We start from the raw sequence: 23283 nt of genomic DNA, 5'->3' as shown, positions 1-23283 counted from the left end.
CAGAGAAAAAAAGAGAAAGCAAGCAAGAACCTAACATTATATGATTTTTGTGAAATTCAACGTGTAAGATTTCTGTGAGCTCACTGTCATGTATTTCAGGCAATGGCCACAACCTAGAAAGTCAATAAAAGATAAACTAAAATCCAGAATAGAGATCTTGAAACACTCAAGGCACCGACCACACTGAACCAAAAATAAAATTATAAAGAGACTTCAGTACATTGATAACTCAAAAATCCAAATTATAAATGCCAAAGAATAAGTGAATTGCATAAAACTTTTATTATTTATTAGCAGTGTATTCTTCTACACTTTAAAATAGAGCAAAATATCTTTTGGAAGATAAACTATTCATAACAAAATACATGTCAAACAATTTTTATTATCAGAGTAGAATTACTTTGCTATATACTTTCTATATTATATACATCCACTTCTTGGTGTGTCTATGTATGCACATGTGTAAAGTAATTTTAAGACATATACATGTACATACATATGACATATATACACACATAATTATGGAAAATTTACAGTAGTCAACTTTACAATCATTTTAATAGCTTCACACAAATTAGTGTTCACAGAACTAAAACTGTCAACATGATTCCCTCTCCCCTATTTCTCAAATATCATCTGAATTACTTTTTATAACTTGAAAAAAATACTGTCATCTTCCTATACAATTAACCAATTTTTTACAATAACTCATAATAAAATATTTTACTTTTTCAACTTTAGAAAAGATATACAATTCCACTTATTTTAGTTTTTGATTCCTAAATCATACAATTCATTTTTTTATCAGTTGAGTGTAATTTTTGGTACTGCAGTTACTGAAGGTTAATTTAATAAACCTGAGTCAAACATTCATTCAAATGCCTTTTTAAAAAACATAAAACATGAACAAGATGTTTTGATGAAGCATACATAATAGACTCAAGGTACCCCCCCAATAAATACATTATAAATAACTCAATGGTTGGGAGTAAAGCACTTCATATGAATCCATTTAACTAGCACTTTCAGTGTCGAAGCAGTCCATTCTTAAGCAGCCTGGAAGGATATCAGGATGTAAGGCTCCTCGATTCCTCATAGAAATGAAACCTACGGGTTTCTGAAGACCTAAATATCAGATCATACTTACATGAAAGGGCTGTGAGTACCTATAAGGGTCCTTTCATTTTCATATTAGGTTCCAGATATGCTAGCGTGTGCAGCAGGGGGTTGTACCCTGTTTTAAAAATATCTCCTTTAATACAGAGAACTACTTAGCAGCATCTTTTTATCTTTTTCAGTTTTTTCTCTCCATTGATTTAAAACTGATGTCAAACCATGTGTGATTACAGGCAACAACAACCTCGTACCCAAAGCAGGATATTCTAATTGGGTTAAGAACTCTTTTGAAAGAAGGAAGGAAAGAAAAACATTTGGAATATTGAGTCACTTCATAGAGAAAAACCATGAAACCATGCTCTCAGAAGAAATATTCAGTGAATTCTGATCTTCCACTGCATGCTAAGTTTTTTAAAGCCCCCCAGGATGCAAAACTAACTCAAATTGGCTCAGCAACAAAAACAATGGGAAAGGGAATTGTCCTAAATAAGTCATCCCATGCCATTATACTCTTGGTAGAGATAAACTTGGATAAACTCAGTGTAATTAAACTGACTTCCCAAAAGAATGAACTGATCTGCCGTATTTATAGTGGGAGCATAAAAATCACTTTCTAAAACCTTTCTCCCTTACTTCTTCTTAATAAGAAGGAATTCTTTATTCATTAGAGACAAAACCATACTAAAACTAAATAGACTTAAAATACAATTTTTTGGTAGCAAACAGCAGGAAAATCCAAATCAAAATATAGTCTTGTTTTCACATAATTTTATATATTTATAAATTTATCAAAATAGCCTTTTAAAGTTCACAATACATATATAATGTAACACTGTACATGTAAATATAATAAATGTATTACCAAAATACATTAAACATAACCCTTCAAAATACCAAATTCAGCATTAAAACTGTCTTTAAAAGTATGGAAATCTCCATAAACATAGTTTCAGTGCATTTATAGTAGTCATTAACCAGTTTTCTGTTTTCAAGTCTCTTGAAGGTGTTATCTTAGTGCTCTCTTTCATTTAAGGTAAGAAGGCAGAGATATTCTTCCAGCAAGAAGTTGCTTTCCCTCTCCACTGCTTGTCCAGATGAAGAAATTGTGTCTAAGAGAGGAACAGCTTTCACTGGAGTGGCAAGGCCTTAGTAATGAACATATTCAGACTGAAGGGACTGTGCAGGGAGAGACATAAACTGAGGTTAAATTCCATCACATGTAAAACTTCTAGCAAGTCATGCAGCTTCTCCCTTCCACACAAGGCAGCTTAGGTCTATTACACCAAAGATCAATGAAATAAACTAAGCCAAAATAGAAACAAAAAGACGGGAGACACAAAGCATTAGCTAAGTAAGAATGAGATACTCAATTATGCAAAGTGATTGTAAGAAAACTTCATATTTTAAAAGGTTTACTAATTTATTTATAGTGACTAAAAATTAAGTTTTAATTTAAAAATTGGTAGGTAGCCTAAACTCATCTCTAAGCATTTCTGCAATTAGTGAGTTTTACTTAAAAATATTAAAAGATACTTTTAACTAATTAAAGATTACTAGAATATACTTTGAGATTATTTATCCTTAAATTTAATTCAATACGTATCAATGTCAATGGCATGCTTCTAATGCAGAATTAGCAGCCATTTAAATAAATTCCTTAAGAATGCTTGAAATTATAAATATCTTACAAATCCTTTCCCTTAAAGGGGACACAAAATACTACCATTTGATTTGAAAGATCATTTGATTTGAAAGATTTGAAATCTGATCTTAAGACCCAAAAACATTTATACAGAAGAGTCTTGCTGTCAGAATTTAATAAACAATAGGCAATTTTCAAGTAAACAATACAAGACACCATATTAGATACTAACATGTAAAAGGAGCATGATTGGGATATGTAATCAGAATGCCTGGGACAACAGACATAAAACAGGAAAAGATAAAGAGAGTTACAGAAAGTTAGCCAAATAGTTATTTTTTTTTTTTAGCAGGAAACAGTGGTTAGAAAAAGGAACATAAACCAATCCAAACATTAACAAATTTTTTGCTCAATTCTTCCAATTAAATACCTGAGGACAACAAAGTTTACTTGATTTTCTAGTAAATGCCCTTTTCTCCCACCCGATAATTATTTCTCAAATTAGTCTGTAACATTTTATTAACAGGTCTAGTCAATTATAAGACAGGTTCAGTTTGGTGATGATATAGGTTATCAGAATCTGTCCATTTTCCAAAGAACTTACAAAAGGATTCAAGGTATTTTTTCTCAGCTTCAAAACCGCAGTGAATTTTACACCCTATGAACAGCCATTTCCTGAGTAAGTCCCTATTAACACAGTGTGTCAAAGAGTTATGGTCCCTGACCGCAAAGGGCGAAACCCACAACATCATAACAGACGTGAAATGAAAAGACAGCGGTGTCAACATTAAATAGTAATATATGTAGTGTAACATTAACATTGTACACCAAGAAAGGCTTAGGTGAGAGGTAGTAAGGGAAATGGGTGGTTCTCAAGGCTGCCAGTTTCAAGAGCTGTAGGAAGAATGGAAAAGGTTTGGCTATTAACTTTCTTGTATGTGGTTCATGCTAATACTTCAAAACAGGAGCGAGATTATCAAGAATCAGAGCACTATACTATAAATATACCTGAACCCACAGTGGGAATAAAAGAGGTAAGATCCTGAGGAAGTCCAGTGAAATTGGTCAAAAGCCTTGAAGCCCATATACATTCCACTTGAGGGACACCAGCTACCACACACGCAATTAGAGCATAAAAATTTTTTCTACCTGCTTTTTCTTTCTCGGTTTCTTCTAAGTCTGGCAAGCAGTCAGAGGGGAGAGCCAGTTAAGTCCCCTAGCTATAAGAATGCCACAAAGGTATGTTGTGTGTGTGTGTGTGTGTGTGTGTCTGTCTGTGTGTGTGTGTGTGTGTGTGTAGCTCAGCTAGTGCTTTTTTGAGAATATTTAACTTTTACTTTTGTTCCAGTTAGTAAAGTTGTGCATGTTGTCACTAACAGAAATTAGAAAACTCTTCATATTACATATGACTTAGAACGAAGTTGTTTTTGCAAGCTCCATCAATTATCAATAAACAGAGATGTAGCAAATAAACATTAGACAAGTGACCTTTGTTAAACCAACTTTTTTACAGGGTGAAGTATTTCATATGTACCTCAATAAAGAGGGAGCAAATATGTGTATGTGCATATATTTCATGTATTTATATATATAAACACACACATATCTATTCATTTATTTATTTACTTATTTAATGAACCATGGTACCCAGTGAACTGGAAAACAGAAGTAGTCTAGAACATTTTAAAGATTTCTGTTATTCACATGGAGAATATATTCATTAGTCTTCTGGCCAAAGCCTTTACTTTCACACAGAGCTCACAAGCCCTGGCTGGTATTTCATCTGGCCTCAGATACAGTTCACCACAAGCCCCACTATTTCCTTTTCCAAACCCCTAATTTGCTCTCTTATGTTGCCTAACTGGCCCTGTAGCCCTCTGCAAACAAATGATGACACCATTTGGCTGACGAATGGACCTTCTGTCCCACCAGTTCAATTCATTAGACAAATAATTACAGACCCATCGGTTGTATCTATTAAGCACTAGGGGATAAAAATATAATACCAAAGTCCTCAGAACAAAACATGTTCCAATGGTTTCTTTATATGGCATAAAGGAAAGGGAAATAAAAGATCAGTAAAAAGGGTTTAGCAAATTATTCTGACATCAGTAGTTTGTAACAAATTAACTTCCTTTCATTTTCAATCTAAAATAAAAATCTTAATAGAAATGCACTAAGGGGGCCTGGCATGGTGGCTCACATCTGTAATTCCAGCACTTTGGGAGGCCAAGGCAGGTGGATCATCTGAAGTCAGGAGTTCAAGGCCAGCCTGGCCAACATGGCGAAACCCCATCTCCGCTAAAAATACAAAAGATTAGTATGGTATGGTGGCACATTCCTGTAATCCCAGCTACTCGGGAGGCTGAGGCAGAAGAATCACTTGAACCCAGGAGGTGGAAGCTGCAGTGAGCTCAGATCACGCCATTGCACTCCAGCCTGGGTGACAGAGCAAAACTCCGTCTCAAAAAAAAAAAGAAATGCACTAAGGGGAGAAGAGAATTATTCAAGTCTCCAAGATTATTCACTTAACAAAAGCATAACTAACACCATGAGACCTTTCTATTCAGGGAGCAATAGTGTTGGATGACAGGAATATTTAAACTTCAAGTATCACATGGTTATCCTATGGGGTTGTGCTGAGGGTCTCTCTGGGTCATTTGTACTCAGCCATGGTTGAGGAAACCTCAAAGAGAAACACAAGTATTCTCCATTTGAAATCTTAGATAGGATAGATAGATAAGCCATATGGGTGCCTGGTTTGACCTAATATACATCGTAACAAAGCATAACTTCATGCTTTATTTTGTAGTCACAGGTAGGACTACCAAACTACAATGTTTTCCAAATGTCCATGTATTGTAAAATTCCTAATATCCCAGAAAAGATAATAGCCAGTTACTAGTATTTTTAATTTTTATAGTAAAATTACATGTTATAGTAAAATTGCATTTGCATTTTGAATTCCATGAAAAATATTATTGCTATTGGTTTTATTATTCAAAAATAGATTAAATACAACTATCTGAAGTTCCTAACAAGTTAGATGTATTACTTGACACGTCAATTATTCTGAGCTAGATATTTGAGTACTTTCTATATGCTAAGGACAGTTCTAAACAGCTTATACATATTCATGCATTAAATGTTTGAGGCAACCCACTTTACAGATGAGGAAACTGAGGCACAAAGCAGTAATTAGCCCCAATTCATGTAATTAAGAATTGGTGGAGCTGGAATTTGAACCCTAGCAGTCTGACTCTAAAGCTCAAACCCTTAGCTACCATAATGTCTCAAGACAGCCAGCATTTGTCTTGTGATCACTACATATTCAATCCAACATTCTCTATCACCATAACAGAGACAAATAATGACCTTAGGCAAGCTGTGATTCTGAGTGAATTTTAAAAAATTATTAAAAAATATTTGTTGCATTAAAAGATAAATACGTTTTTGAATGATTTTCATCAGGCCTGAATTCAAAGAATTTTCAGGAATATTCTAAATTTAAAAGAAATTTTCATTATAAGAATATCCATGCTTAGGTATTATGATTGATTAAAGTTTTAATTCTGCTTGGCCAATGTTTTTTGTTGTTACGATAATGAATTAATGAATCTGAAATACAAAATAAATTATAACAATGACAATGAAGATGGTTATAAAGAAAGCGAAACCTGAAGTATAAATATTATGTTAGAAGTTAGCCCTTGTTTATATAACCAAGAGATTTTAATTTCTCAAATATAATATTCAAGCTCATATAATTAGTAAGTTCAACAGAGTTATAGTGAGTTAGGACCAAATCAAGTTTATCATGAATATGTGGTATTCTTATTGTATGAATACCATAAAATTAATAATGTAGCAATATTCAACCTGAAAAATAAGGATAAAATTGCCTTACATTTGCAGCCCCCAAAATTTTTATGTCAAAATATAAGCTTCCATCAAGAAGTCTTGTTCCCTGAAAGCAGTAAGATTTGACATAAAACAAAGTGTTAGGTAAGGAGATCAAGACAATTTGTTCTGTTCTGGAAATCTGCTACTAATCTGTTTTGGCAGATGTAGGTAGTAACTTTAAAATTTTAGCTATTCTGGAGGTGTTTCTTTTTTAAACAGCCCAGTTACCTAATCATGGTAGGAAAATGTCTAATAATTATAGATATAAATATTGTACAGATGGTTAATAAATAAAACATGTTAGCTATCAAAAACAGAAAATTATAAAGAATAATGAAAGATTAAGGTCCTTGACAGAAATGAATGTAACCATGTCTTAATGTTCAAATAACTTGAACCAAAGAATCCAATGGCCTGGAATGTTAGCATCCTACTGAGGTCAAAATCCTGATTCAAAATGTTCATGGACTTTTTGCCACACTGATATTTTCTTTCCTACATTTTCCCAAGTCCTTTAAGGAATAAAAAATAGTGTACTAGTTATCCCTGGTTTAAGTTATAACCACAGAGGCAAAAAGCACCTAAAATAAAAATGGTTTGTTTTAATGGGATTGAAATTAAAGGAAAAAATACATGCTTGGCAACATGGCAATTTATACATAACTATAGTGTTTTAAGTTTTAATGAACAAATACAACAATGGGAAAAAATAAATACACCCATAACTGCCTCTGTACTCCTATGTCTCTTTATGCCTTTGTAACAGTGTTTTCAGTTTTTGCATTGCTTACAAATTAACACAGAAAATGTGATGTGTACATTGATACTTATTTCCATAACTGTGGTTTTACAATACTGAAAGTACTTTTTATTTTTTTATTTCAATAGGTTTTGAGGTACAGGTGGTTTTTGGCTACATGGATGAATTGTATAGTGGTGAAGTCTGCAATTTCAGTGCACCTGTCACGCAAGTAGTGTATATTGTACCCAATACGTACAATACTGAAAGAATTTGCCTCTGTTAATTTGATGCATATTTCCTCCAATAACACTAGATGAAATGTAGCTGGGTATGGTTTCATTGGTATCATATTAAGATAAAAAGACTAAAGTTTGTGATAAAATCAGGTTCAAAAGGCATGTGTACATTTTCCCACAGTGTTCTCTGTGTATTTCAGGGACTTCAAGACTTAACAAGCCAATTTGGGTTCATTATAATGCTATATAAAATAGTCTTTCACCTTCCTACATGATTTTTAATAGATTCTTTTTTCTGGAGAAATTTAATATATGCTTTTCAACAATCACAAAGAGCTCGATTGTTAGATGACAGATTGTTGACACCCAGCTTGACTCAGCCAACCATTACATGAGTGTTTTCAGTTCATCTGAACACCAAAATTATATTGATGCAAACTCAGTTAAAATTTATTTTCTCTTATTTTAGTGTAAAGCCACATTTCTAGAAAAAAAAACACACACACACACAACTCCCAGATTACCGTATATTAAAGCTAAAGGTGGAAATTTGTTTGTTTTTGTTAGTGCTTCATATGCTAACAATGAGACCCAGGCTCCTAAGCACTTCAACATTCACGAACCCAGATACATTAACCAACTTTTAGTTCAATAAATATTTATTAGGCACTTATACTGTACTATGGAACCTCAGGAAACAAAGATGTTTCAGAGAAGCTTAAAGGAAAGCAGAGGAGAGAGAGAATCATGTACAACTGACTATAATATGAGAGTGTCAGCACTCCTAGGAGAGCCGAGACAGGAAGAGCCATTCTGTTTAGATGGGTCACAAATGCTTATCAAAAAGATAACTATTGAGCCAGGTCAAGAAATATAAAAACAAGCAGAGAAAGAAGGGAAAGCAGAGTGGACTGCAAGTGCTAAGGTTCAGGCTCAAGGCAGGTCATGTCACTCTTGCAAAATGCAGGTCAGATGCCAGGTAGAGCTGCTGGAGAGGAGGCTGGCAGGAGGCACACAGCCTGACAGGGAAGAACTCTGAATGCAAAGCCAGGGGAGCCAGACTTGACCCAGTAGGCAGAGTGGAGCAACTGAATGAAGTCAAACATGAGAAGGATTTGATTAGCTCTGTGTCTCCGAAATTTAACACTGACAACAATATAGAGGAGAGATTAAAGGCAAGAGACAGGAAGACAGAAAGGGCTACACAATAGTTCATGAAGACCCCAATTAGGGCAGCAGTGGTAAGGATGGAGGGATAGAGAGGCATTTTAGAGGGAGACTTGATAGGACTTAGTAACTGCTGTGACAGAGGGAAAGGCATGTAGAAGTAGTGTCAAAGATGGCTCCAAATGTCTAGCTTGGATGACTACATGAATAAAGATGAGATGATTTGGCTAGGAAACCAAAGAGGAGCTGGCAGTGGAAGGAACCTGTATTCTCTCCATCCCAGGTAACACCCAGAGGAAGCTGAGAGTGTAGATCCAATGCTCAGGAGGTTACCCAAAGAGAAAGAGTCAATGTAAGGACAATCATTAAGGGGCAGGCTTAGGAGAAGAAGAACTAACAGCAGCCCATCAGATCTGGCCTTGAAGAAGTCGGCAGTAATCTGTGGGAGAGACTTTCACCAGAATGAGGGGCCACCTCCCAGCTACAAAGCGGAGGAGTACCAAAGAGACAAGGGAGGGGGCAGTGCAGGCTTCTCTTTCCCCAAGTTTGGCCATAAAGGAGAAACTGTGAGAGGAAGACAGGACCGAGGGAAGACTCCTCCCCAACCCCCACCAGCCTACCAACTTGGATGTGCACATTTGCAGGTGAGGAGACCTGCAAACAGAGAGGAAGAGGCTGAAGATATAAAAGGGGAAGGAAGTGGTTAGGGCAACATCATGGAAGAGTCTGGAAAGAACAGCACATGTAGGTAGAGTTATCATTGGAAAACAGTAGGGTTTCTTTGGATTTAAAAGGGAAGGAAGAAATGGATGCGTCCAGATGCAGATAAACTTTGAGATAGAGAAGAGGCAAGTTAGAGGAAATTACTTCTGATAAATTCTATGTTCTTAGCAGATTTCAAAGCAGGGTCAACTGACTCTGGAGATCAGCAAGGGGTTGTGTTGGTGAAAAATGTTAAAAAGTTTTGGAACAGCCGGGTGGGGAAGAGAAAAGGAGCCAAGAAGGGATAAGACAACTAATTAGGAGCACTGAAGGGCCGGGTAGATTAGAAACACATTTGAGATGGAGCCAATTGGCAAAGTTATGGGATTTTCTCCAACAGTGCTCACAGGAGAGAGATGAGGAACAGATACAACAGATGGTTGAATTGATCTAATTTTGGAGGCTGGTAATCAAGTGGTTACAGAATGTCCAAGTAGAAGTGAGAATGTTGGAAAAAGGAAGCAAAAATGACTATGCAGGCTACAGAAGGAAAGAGGTGAACTGAGATGGCTGGGGAAACAGGCAGGGTCAGAAAGAGGTCATGGAGCAGAGTTAGGAGGAGGGGGAAATGTTTAAAGGAGGCTGGCAGGATTCAAGATGTCAGAAGCGATGTGCTAAGCAATAAGAAGGTTTACTCAACGAATTTTCAAGTGAACAAAAATAAAGATAACTGAAGTTAAGAAAGTTTCAAATAAGATCACTGTGACACCTTGGGCAAGTTATTGCCACTCTGAGTCTTGATTTCACCATCTGTAAATAGCAGGTTAAATAAATAAGAGAATGGATATAAAGTACCTAATACCATATCAGGCACATAAAAGGTATTCAAGAAACAGTGGATGATGATAATGATTAGAAAAATATTACAGTTGTCCAGAATGTTGGTAGTGCCTAGGCAGCTAAAACGTAGAAGCAAAAGTCTTCCAGGGATGAAGGGAGGTAATAACAGTGATGAGGACAAAAAGATATGAGTATCCTTGGATGATGTTTGCAAAAGGCAGGAGAGCATGGAAATGAGGTTCCTAATAGGAAGTGGGAACACAGCCTTTCCCCTCTTAACCATAGATATTTAGGAGCTACCAGAGAGTAAGTAATGTGTACTTAAAGAGTAAATAAGGGAAAATGAGATGGAATGGGTCAGTCTTATTTTGCTCACTTTCAAATGGAGACTTCTTGATTTTCTCTTACAGTCTACTGCTTTTTCATAACAGAAGGCTGAAGGACTCACAACAGTCTGCCCAAGAGAGAAAAATCTCTATTTCTAAACTGATAAAAACAGTTCTCTCCCACATATATCAACCTTTGAGTTGGTTAGACATTCACTATCAAGGAGAGACTGTGTCATTTACCAAAGGTTTCTGTTACGGGCAAATCCAATGACTTTACAAGCAATGTGCACGTGGTGTCTGTGCTTGTTTGCACATGCATGCACATCCACATGTATGCGTATGTGTGTGTAAGAGGGAGTTGCAATAAAAATATGCCTTTCTAAGTTAAAGATCTGACACACACATGCGCACACAGTAAAATTCAAATTTTTGGAAGAAACAGATGACCTACATAATATTAGAAAAGGTGCAAGTATGGACTGAGTATACCCACAATCAAACAGGTAAGCATAGCTCAATGCCAGATGCTTCGGAGATAACAAAAATAAAAGACATTTTCTAACCTCAATCAAGGAATTCAGTGGGGATTCAAGGCCCACACATCCACAAGATAGGTGACTCTCAATACGAAAGAGGGATGAGGAAGGCCAATAACCAATACAAACAGAAAGACTTCAAAAAACGTCAGGATTGCTATGGTCTGGTGAGGTTAAGGAAGGCTTCACAGAGGAGGAGGTTGGACTTAGGCCAACTCCTGATGGAAAGGAGGTGAGAAGCAAAGGGGGGGAGGAAGGGAGACCAAGTTGGGGACCTAGCATGTAAGAAAAACACAGAGGTAGGAGGAGCCGCGCACATTTAAGGACGTAAGAAACTGCCTGGCAGAAGCAGAAGGTTCATGTTCAGGAGGGGAGGGAAATGAGTTTGGAAAGCTAGTTGGGGAAGGCTGAAAAAGGCACTGAACGGCAAGCTGCAGAGACTGGACCTACTTAATGTCGACATGGTACACTCCAAACTACCCTCTGTATGCATGTATTAAATATTTTTAAAGATGAAGAAGAAATAAAGGGCACAGCAGAAATTAAAAAGCAAGATCAACATCTTTGTGGCCCAGAAACAATCAAGACAGTCGTAGGACTCTGGCTACACAGCTGGAAGCCTGCAGAGGTGGCTAGGTGTTCTATTCATGTGGGCACATAGGTGAAAAGCCGCTGGCCTGAAATCAGGGGTGGAGTCAGGCTCTCCCACATGGGGAAGGAGGCTGAGAGAAATTGGGACCATTGCCCTCGGGCCAGGGCTGAGGTGGAGCCACATCCCTGCCTGAGAAGCAAGCCTGGGAGGAGATCACCAAGAGATGGAAGCCTGGATCATTAAGGTCTCTTTCTAAACCCAAAGGCCTAGATGATCAGGTAGAGCCAACAAGAAGGTCAGCAGATGAGGAGGGAAAAACAGAGAGAGAGAGAGAGAGGAGAGAAACACACAAAAACTCCCATGCAATCTGAAACTACGAACCAAATTCCCTAACACACAAAGTAAATGAACATTATGAGAACTGACAAAGTCTGCAATCACAAGGCAAACTCTCACAGGGTGAAATGCAAATAACAAGGCAATATCAAAATGCCTTATCACCTGAGATCCTCCAGGTGAAAATAAATAAATATATATATACACATACACACACATAAAAAGAATAAGAAGCCATAAAACAAAAACAGGCGGGCCCAAATTAGAACAGATGGCTATCATGAGGATCAAATTAGAAATGCTGGAAAGGAAAGATACAGCCCCTGAAATCAAAGGTCAGTGGATTGGGGGATATACTCCAGAATTGACACATTAAAGAAAATCCATGAATTGAAAAATAATAGGAGGAATTCAATCAGAATACAGCTAGAGCTTAGGAACTGAAAAACATAAAAAGAAGGTAAGAAATATTAACGACAGATTGAAAGGCTCCACTATAAGTTTTGGGGGCTATTGGCTGGGTGCAGTGGCTTATGCCTGTAATCCCAGCACTTTGGGAGGCCGAGGCAGGCAGATCACTGAGGTAAGGAGTTTGAGACCATCCTGGCCAACATGGCAAAACCCCATCTCTACTAAAAATACAAAAATTAGCCAGGCGTAGTGGCAAGCACCTGTAGTCCCAGCTACTCAGGAAGCTGAGGCAGGAGAGTCACTTGAACCTGGGAGGTGGAGAACCTGAGAGGTGGAGGTTGCAGTGGGCCAAGATTGCACTCCAGCCTGGGTAACAAGAGTGAGACTCCTTCTAAAAAAATAAATAAATGAATAAATAAAAAATGTAAAAAAATTGTGGGGCTATTGCAAAAGGAGAAAATAAGGGGAAAGGCAGTAAAGCAACATCCAAAAAGATAGTGGAGCAGGGTGTGGTGGCTCAAGCCTGTAATCCCAGCAATTTGGGATGCCAAAGCAGGAGGATCGCTTGAGGTCAGGAGTTTGAGACCAACCTGAGCAACATAGCAAGACACTCTCTACAAAAAAAAAAAAAAAAAAAAAAAAAGAATGATGGCTGAGAATTTTCCATAACTAAACATGCAGTCCTAAAATTGAAAGTACACACTGACGCCAGGCAAGATAAATTATAATGAATCTGTATATAGCTATATTATGGTGAAACTACAGAATTTCAGAAAAAAAGAGGAAAAATCTTATAATAATTGGTTTTATTCTTCAGCCACAGAAGCTGTTAAGCAAAGACTTACATTAGGAAACTGGTATTTTAAGTGGATTCTGGCAGCAGTGCAAAAACAGAAAGGACCAGAAAAACAAGAGTAATCAATTCCACCAGAAGATGCCTGCATGAAGTTTTTAATCTAGTGGAGGACAATGGCTTGTATGTATTTGTCTTACCTTGCTCTACCAAAAAAATACTGGGCTCATGGTAGACACTTACATAAATATTAGCTATAGCTTTATTAATTGGATAAGCTTCCATTTCATTTAATTTCAGTTTTTAAGATATGGGGTCTCTCTGTATTGCCTAGGCTGTTCTCAAACTCCTGACCTCAAGTGATCCTCCTGCCTTAGCCTTCTAAAGTGCTAGGATTATAGTGTGAACCATTGCACCCAGCCAGCTTTTATAGGTATATAAAAAGCACTTGCTTTCTTTTACTCCTAGCCAAAAAAATAAGACACAAGATTAAAATAAGACTCTTTTCTATTGACCTAGTAGTATTATTGACACTACATAAGAAAGTATAAAATGAAGCTGAACAACCAAGGTGATTCATAACTCTAATACATTGAGAATATAAATTAATCCTCACCTATTATATATTTCTGATCAACCTTATTACTTAAAGCAAGTTTTATATTTTCAAGTCTTTTCAAATGTAGAGTCAAAAATAGCTGACAGGCTTTATACAGAAAATTAACATAAACCACTATTTAACACTGGAAACTTAAATTATAGTTAACATGTATCTACAAATACTGCAAACATATAAATAGCTTATATGCAAATGTAAAGGCATCATCTGAACCATGCTGACCTCGTAATGATTTGATGCTTTGTCAAGTAACATTCTCAGGTCCGCTTGGGAAGAGAAAAAAAATAGCAATGTTGAATGAATGCCAAAGGTGTGGTTCAATACTGAGATTGAGCTCACGTTCTTGATACATAGTTAGTATCCCTTAGCTGAAAAATTACATCAAATCTAAAGTAATGCCACAACAAAGAGGAAGGATGAAAAGCCACAGCAACGTAAATATACAACAAAAGAATAGAAAGCCAGTACTACTCTTTAACTGTAATAAATATTAACACTTAGTTAATATTTAATAACATTAATATGAATTAATAAATGAATATTGATATGGTTTGGATGTTTTATCCCCTCCAAATGTCCTGTTGAAATGTGACTCCAGTGTTGGAGGTGGGCCTAGTAGGAGGTACCTGGGTCATGGGACTGGATCCTTCATGAATGGCTTGGTGCTGTCCTCCCAGTAACGAGTGAGTTCTCACTCTATGAGTTCACCTGAGATTTGGTGGCTTAAAAGAGCCTCGCACATCCTCCCTCTCTCTTGTTCCCTCCTGCCATGTGATACGCAAGATCCCCTTTTGCCTTCCACCATGATTGTAAGCTTCCTGAGGACTCACGCGAAGCCAAGCAGATTGCTGGTGCCATGCTTGTACAGCCCACAGAACTGTGAGCCAAATAAACTATTTTTCTTTATAAATTACCCAGCCTCAGGTATTTCTTAATAGCAACAAAAGCAGACTAATAAAAATGTCATATTTAAAATCAGGACAAGATGACCAGTTTTTAAAATGGAGAATAGGCTGAGGGAAAAGACAACAAACTGACATCGGGAAACACTACTACATACCACTGGAAAGTTTTAGCACTTTACTGGGAATGGATATTCACACAATCAATAAGTAGTTTATTACTGTCAGCACTAACATTATTCCAAAGTAAAAATGAACCGTGCTTTAGTGCACTGCCAATCACTCAGATTTTCATCAAACTGGTTATTTTATAGAGCTAGATTCTAATATTTTGACCTCATTCCAGGTCCTACTTTAAGGACCAACAATTCCTTAAAATACACACATATTCCGCCTGGTGTTAGAACACAGAAGAACTTAACCTATTCATAGGCTACCAAGGTTGTTCTTACATTGGTCAAATTTCAGATGGAAAACATCCACACAGACTTCATAACCAAAGAGCAGCATTAACCAACTGAGTATAAAAATGCTACTAACACTAGAAAAAAGAACTACATTTAAGCCAACTTCAACTGTCATATAAGAACGCTAAGGGAAAGTAGGAAGCACACAATATTTCATTTCCATTTTGCTTTCAACTTTCAACCAAATGAGTATTTTAATTTTTAATTCCCGCCTGTGACCAGTACTGTGTTAGACACCATGAACTATAAAAGAATTTTTTGAAATGTCTAAAAATGGAAGTTTAAATTTGGAGATAATTCTTACATACACGGACAATATGTAAACAAATACAGATGTTCATGTATGTAATAGCATACATGATAAAATAAAGTGTTAATGATAGGGTGGATTCCATTTATTGGGGAAAGCTTCACAGAAGACATGGAAGGTAATATATGTCTTTATTGAAAGATGAGAAATTGGTAAGGAGGGCAGGGAGCTTCCAAGAAAGGGCTTCCTGAAGACTCGCAGTAGGCATGAACATAATGGGAGAAGAGGACAAGAGAGTAAGCAAGGTAAACGCTGGTGCAAAGATACAATACTACAGAAATGCAGTACAGAGGGCCTGAAAGCTCAGCAAAGAAAGTCAGTATTTATGTTCTAGCACTAGGGGACCACTGGTCATTTCTGAACAGGGAAATACGATATTGAAATCTATATATCTTATCTGGCAATGCTTTAAAGCAGGGGTTGGCAAACTGCAGCTCACTATCCAAATGCAACCCACCACCTATTTTTGTTAATAAAGTTTTATTTAACATAGCCACATCTTTTGTTTATGTATTGAGTTGAATAGTTGGGACACAAAGCTAAAAATCTTTACTATCTGGCCCTTTACAGAAAAAGTCTGCCAATCCTACTTTAAAGTAGGAATTAAAGGTGGAAAGAGACAAGTTAGGAAGATCATAAAAGACTCAAACACAACAGGGATGAGGAAGCAACTGAATGGAGAAGAAAGGAAAAATTCCAAGACAATGAACGGCACCACTGACATTACCTACAACCTTCACTATGAGAATATCCCTGCGAATGTTTGAAGATTAAGATAGGAAAGTGTATAACAAGGCTTATTACAGGCTATAATAAGTTTTACTTATTGTATAGTTTTATTATTAAAGCTATAGAGCATTCATTCATTTATCCATCCATCCTTTTATCCAATCAACAAACACTTAATGAGTGCCTAATATATGCCATGCACGGGGCATATAACTATGAAAACCAGAGGCACCATCCCTGCCCTCACAAAGCATATAGTCTAGTGGATGATACAAATTCCAGTTGAAAAAGAGTATTCTGATTTAGACCAAGGCGGGATGTAGAGAGGCTTATGGGAGAAGCAACATGACCTAACTCAGACTTGGGGGTCAGGTAAGGTCAATGTAGATGACTAGTAATCCAGTGATTAAGTGTCATAAAAATAAAGCATAGCAAATATTCAAGACAGATACCACAAGTAATTTCAGTTTAATAAAATACTTCCACCCCACCTACACCATAATCACATGTCCCTCATTTCTTAAGCATTTGAAAACTCCTCTCAGTGTCAGGGAGTGAAACTCATTTTTTACAGTAAGTGGGTCAACAAAAATGTAATCTTGTGTGTGCATTGCACAGGGCAGTAGAAACTGCAAGACTAGCAAAAGAGGACAAATGAATAAAAATAAAATCTGACTGTTCCTCAGCATTCTGTCACAACCATAAGGAATCCTTAACATTTGTTCTTGTTTTCTGTGTTAAACGATTTAATGACAGAATAAGGAAATCATTTTTACATTTTTCTGGGGGCTGAACTGCTGCAAAAAGTGAGTGAGCAATTGCAGCTTTCAAAAGAGATGCTAATTGTAGCTTTTAAAATATTAGATTCCCTCTAAATACCCATCACCCCCATCCCTAAGAGTTTCTGGGTCTTTCTTAAAGGTTCTGGGAGGATATTGCCATGCAGACTTCATTTTCCTACCTAAGAATTTTAAAACATTTTTATGGAGTGATTTTTCTAGTTCTTCAAGGCTTTTAATCTCACATCTTCCGAAGTACTAGAACTAGAAGGATGATCTTATTTAGACAATAAACCCAGCATAACTAGACAAGCTGCACTGGACCATAAACAAAAATAACTCATAATCTCCTTATTCCACACAAAATGGGAATTTTCATCATAATTTAGCTTTTTGACCACAAGTCAGCAGAAGTAGGACTTGGAGCTTTCCCTCTCACAGGAGGTTTTGTAAGCAAAGTTAAAGGGGGGAGGGTCTGCTACAAAGACCTGCTGCTTCTTACTTCCAGGGAGGGTGAGAGGGAGGAAAATGTTGTGTTGATAATTCTATTTATAAATGCTTTTCTTTACAATAAGATGATAAATTTAGGAGGGAGGAGAAGTGAAGTGGCAGCAACTGCCCACACAGACTATTTCTTAAATTCAATTATTTAAAAATCACTCTATTCTAGCCAGAAGAGGGACGAGGAGGAGGAGAAGTGAAAAGAAATAACAAAATATGGAATGAAACCCAAATCAAGTTATGTAAACATCATTAGGGGAGATTAACAATTGTCTAAAGAATGCCCCCATGGTTCTACCAGCAAAGAGGAAAACAAAAATTTAGAACATTATTCTTGTCAAGCTGCCAATGCTACTGGCATTCAGCTATAAGTGTGGATTATACAATACCTTTACGTATGTAATCTATTTACACAGCCATGTGTCACTTAATGACAAGGATACACTCTGAAAATGTATCCTTCGGCAATTTCATTGTTGTGTGCACATGACAGAGTGCACCTATACAAACCTAAGCTGTAGAGCCTGCTACACACCTGAGCTAAATGGTATAGCCTACTGCTTCTTGGCTGCAAACCTGTACAGCATGTTACTGTACTGAATACTGCAGGCGACTGTAACACAACGGTAAGTATGTGTATCTAAACATACCTAAACATAGAAAATAAACAGTAAAAACATGGTATGAAAGATCTAAAAATTGCACACCTATAAAGGGCACTTAGATGAATAGAGCTTGCAGGAATGGAAGTTGCTCTGGGTGAGTCATTGGGTGAGTGGTGACTGAATGTGAAGGCCCAGGACATTACTGAACACTACTGTAGACTTTATAAATGCTGTACATTTAAATACTATGCCAAATCTGTATTAAAAATTTTTCTTTCATCAATAGTCAATTAACCTTAGCTTACTGTAACATTTTTATTTTATAAACTTTTTAATTGTTTCAACTTTTGACTCTTTTGTAATAATACTTAGTTTACTATTGTTTAATTTTTTATCAACTCCCAATCACTTGAAATTAACACTTAGTTTAAAATAAACATTGTATGTATAACTGTACAAAAATATTTTCTTCCTTTACATCCTTATCCTATTTTTTTATTTTAAATATTTTTAGTATTTACTTTCCAAATTTTTATTTAAAATAAAGACACAAACACACACACATCAGCCTGGGCCTACACCAGGTCAGGATCATCAATATCGCTGTCTTTCCCTCTACATCTTGTCCCACTGGAAGGTCTTAGGGGCAGTAACACACGGAGCTGTCATTTTTAACAACAACGCCTTCTTCTGGAATACATCCTGAAGGACCTGCCTGAGGCTTACAGTTAACTTGTTTGTTTAATAAGGAGAAGGCGTATACTCTAAAATAATGATATAAAGTATAGTGCAGTAAATACATAAGCCAGTAACAGGTATTTATTATCAAGTATTATGCACTGTACATAATTGTATTGCTAGACTTTTATATGGCTGCAGCACAGTAGGTCTGTTTATACCAGCATCACCACAAACACATGAGTACTGCAGTTATAACCCTACAAGGGCTATGACGTCACCAGGCAATAGGAATTTTTCAGCTCCGTTATAATCTTACGGGACCACCGTTGTATATGTGGTCTGTTATTGACCAAAACATCATTAGGCAGCACATGACTGTATGATTATCTATGTATCTCTAGCACTTTTTCTGAAAATTGAAAGATCTGCATTCTGATCCAAAAGAAGAGGCTGATCCACAGTCAGTATGTGAAAACGCTGACTGAGCTCAACGAATGCTGGAAAGTATATGATTTATACATATAGTTAGGAAAATGTAAATATATTATCTTTTTACATCTAATCCTTAGTTACACGGATTTAAGTTTTTATGATACCTATACACCCAATTTATATAGTGGGATCAGAATCAGATTAAGGGGTAGATGGCTGGCAGTTTCCTGGGACCCTAATCTGTAAAGGAATCTAAACTAATGCCAAGGCCAAGCACGGGGGCTCATGCTTGTAAAATTGGACAGGGAAAGTCAGATACGCTAGGCTCCTCTTAGAGAATGGGTTGAGAGTGGACAGAGTGGGAATAAATTTTAAAAGAGGTCTGAGGTAGGGATAGGAGTGGTAATGAATCTAATGCACCCAAACATGAACACATACACACACATAAACACACACACACACTTAAACACACACACACTGCATTCTCATGTTAGAAAACATCCTCATCCTCATGGTTTCTTTTTCCTTTTTTTTTTTTTTGAGACAGTCTCGCTCTGTCACCCAGGCTGAAGTGCTGTGGCGCGATCTCAGCTCACTGCAGCCTCTGCCTCCTGGGTCCTAAGGGATCCTCCTTCCTCAGTTTTCTGAGTAGCTGGGATTATAGGCACACACCACCACGCCCCACTGATTTCGAGTTTTCAGCAGAGATGGGTTTCATCATGTTGGCCAGGCTGGTCTCGAACTCCTGACCTCAGGTGATCCACCAGCCTTGGCCTCCCAAAGTGCTGGGATTATAGGCATGAGCCACTGCTCCTGGCCCATCCTCATGGTTTCTAAACTGCCAACTAAAGAAAGTGGATGTCATTAAGGATGAACCATGGGGCTCCTGTTTTGCTGAGTGGCCCATACGCAGCACACTGCCACCAGCAGCTTTCTTCCTCCCCGCTTCTCTACAGAAGCAACCACTCCCTAGATGATGGCTGAGGAAATGTTTCAAGAACAGAGAGTGTGAAGGGATGCCCGGCCAGAGCCTTCCAAGACACCCAGGGCTAGCTCAAGCCCTGAGTACAATCAGTGTTGCAAACCATGCTTCGTATTTCCTTAATACACAGGATTGATTTCTGCTTCCTATTTGTCCTTGTTACTCTCAAGTCAAAACTCACATTCCTATAGATCTCAATACCCCTAGAGGCAATCAAAACAGGTGATTAAAGTAATTTATAATAGCAGTTAACCAACAGGGTTTACTTTACCAGGTATTGTTGATTGTTAAAGAGAGCTTGGTAACCTAAATAGAGATCTCACCGGTAAGATGTGTTCGGAGGTCTTCCCACCTTTCTCTAGAAGAGTGCTGGCTACTTTTAAACACCTTCCTGATACTCTGCTTGCTCCTCCACTTGCATCCCAGGTACCTACCTATAAGCCCTTCTTAGAAACATCTTCCACTTGCCACTTATTTTATTCTGGGTCAGTTCCTTGCAGGAGGTGAAATATTCAAGAGCCTAATGCTTAGTTCTAGGAAGAGAGTGTTCATTCAGTACCTTCCACATGTCAATACTCCAAAATTCATTCACTGATAAATGATGTGAAAAAAGCCATAATTTCCCAAACCAGCACACCCCCAGCAAATGCTATCCACCGTATGAATCAGCTCCTGGCTTAGCACCAGATATTCAGAGTGATTGGAAACATAACTGAAAAGTAACTGAAGTCAACAATGTCCATAATCAAAAGAACGAAAGCTATTTCCCTTTTAAGAGAAACTACTTATAAAGGAGTGTAGGGTAGGAAGAAAAAGAAGGAAGAAAACCCAGTTGAAACGTGGCGTTTACTTGCAGAGGAGCTAGCAGAATGTAGTGCATAGACAGTTTCACAGCACAGAGGGAAGGCATCGCTCAGAAGGCTTCCTTGGCGCTATTAAATTTCTTTGGTGGCAGCCTTGGCTGGGAAGGCAAGGCACAGAAGTTGCGTTCAGGGTTCTGAGGACCAGGAGGTGGTGTCTGCGAACTTACAGGGATAGAACGGCTCAGGAATCTCGCTGAAGAAGAAGAAAGTCCAGTGTAGGAGGGTCGGAGGATGGTTGTGTGCTCCTCTGTCTTGGCGCTGTGGGGGCCTGGGGGGCTGTTCAGGTTGCCCCCGTTGCTGCTGCTGCTTCTGTTGTACTGATTGTTGTTGAGCTCAGGGTAATTTCTGGTAGTCAGCTGGGAGCTGCCATTCAAGAGGTTGGTAAACGGGCTGGCTGTGAAGCCTGCCTTAGAGGATGAGGAGGTCTTTTTGTTTTCTGGATCGTCTGTTGCAGCATTCAAGTTCCCTAGAGAACTGGCTAGCCGGGAGTTTATGGAAAAGCTGAATGGAAAACACAAGTGAGGAGGGAAAAAACAGACAACAGTGTACACTCACACAGAGCTCATGTTTCTAAAACATACTCATGACATTAGGGGAACATGATGAAGACAATACTGATCAATGTGAATGATGTCAAGATGGCTTCTTCACCACCCTTGGTGTTATGATAATATGTAGCCTTGACTTACACATATCAAGTTTCTTTGTCAAAAGCAGTTAACTAGGACCCAAGAAACCGGCTAAAACACTTTGATTACAGATCTCGAAACAGAACATCAGGGAATTTTATTTACCCTGGGGTGGGAAGTAAAGGAAAAGGGCCATGTAAGGGGAGTACATATTCAATCACACGACTACATCAAACATCCCTACCCATTTTGGTTAGTTCTCCCCTGCCTATACATATCAGCTGAGAAATGACAATATCATTTGTATATGCAACCAAACTCCATTTTCTGGATCACACTAAGCCAGCTGCAGACTCACTAGAAGAAGAGCACACTCTGCACCACTGCCTCCACAGCCTTGTCTCCTCCCTTCCAAGACAGGAACGGAAGCCCCAGAAGACCACAGGGTCTTCTGTGGTCTCTCCTCTTCTCCCTTATCCCCTGCTCTGACAAAACTGCAGCCAAACTCATTGCCTGCTGCAAGCTTCCTGTACCTCAAACTAGCACCTTGGAAGAGGGAGAGAAAAATTACCTTCTTACAGTGGCACCTGAAGACAAAGAAGTTCTGTTGATCCTCTTGGCTGTCGCTGAAGAGGACAGTGCCATTTTTGATGTCTTCAAGGTAGGTGCCGATCCTTGCAGGGATGAACTTAATCTTTGTGGAGAAAAATGGCAAAGTGTCACAATAAAGTAGTCTTATCTTAAACATTCAGCAACTAGCTAGGACAAGATAAATTAATCAGTCTTAAAGATATCATGACAGGTCCTAATAGTGATGACAGCAGCAGCAGCCAACACTGACACAGCGCTAACTCTGCCAGGCACTGTTCTGAGAACCTTAAAGATGTCGGCTCAGCTTGACCTCACAACAATCCTATGAAGGAGCTAATATTGCTGTCCTTACTTTACAAGTGAGGAAACAGAAACACAGAGGAAAAGTTCCTCATCCAGTCACTCAGTTAGTGAATAGCAGACCTGGGATTCAAACCCAGGAGTCAAAGTCCTGCTCTTAGCCATGATCCTGTCTTCCTGGGTCACTGCCCTTTTTTGCCACTGGTATTCATTCCTCAGCACAACCTTAGATTCCATTTCTTATATTTCAGATCTATCCTCTCCTTTCCACCCTGCAACTACCCTAGGTGAGGCCATCTTTATTTCTTACCCTTGACTATGAGTGGCATCTTTTAATCTTTTTTCTGAACAATTCGAATTGTGAATAGCCTTCAGTGAATCATGTCACTTCACTGTTTAAATCATTTCATCTTTCCTCTGTGCCATAAGCCTATAGAAACTCTTTGGCTTGGCTTATGCAACCCCTCCAAAATCTGGACAGGTCCTTCTTTCCACACTTTTGCACTGGACATCTCTATTCCAGCTACATAAAAATGCCTTGAGTTCCC

At 38.0% G+C, this 23283-nt stretch overlaps 1 protein-coding gene across 3 annotated transcripts in view; it reads right to left on the bottom strand.

Annotated features, from left to right (window-relative positions):
* Positions 1-265: 265 nt before the first annotated feature.
* Positions 266-23283, bottom strand: part of CDC14A (cell division cycle 14A) — a 183025-nt gene continuing 160007 nt past the window's right edge. For 2 of the 3 annotated variants that reach the window (XM_011935181.1, XM_011935179.1), the window contains exons 14-15: positions 22416-22538; positions 21190-21716 (exon numbers count right to left, since the gene is read on the bottom strand). In XM_011935181.1, coding sequence (XP_011790571.1) covers positions 21266-21716; positions 22416-22538 — 574 coding nt within the window. In that variant the 3' untranslated portion in view covers positions 21190-21265. Of the gene's footprint in view, positions 2293-21189; positions 21717-22415; positions 22539-23283 lie in introns of those variants that run through there. The other variant, XM_011935180.1, reaches the window with a different exon arrangement.

Source organism: Colobus angolensis, unplaced genomic scaffold, assembly GCF_000951035.1.
Source record: "Colobus angolensis palliatus isolate OR3802 unplaced genomic scaffold, Cang.pa_1.0 Scaffold141, whole genome shotgun sequence".
Lineage (NCBI taxonomy): Eukaryota > Metazoa > Chordata > Mammalia > Primates > Cercopithecidae > Colobus > Colobus angolensis.
The sequence above is the reverse complement of the archived record's forward strand: the minus strand, read 5'-3'. Positions and strand labels throughout refer to the sequence as shown.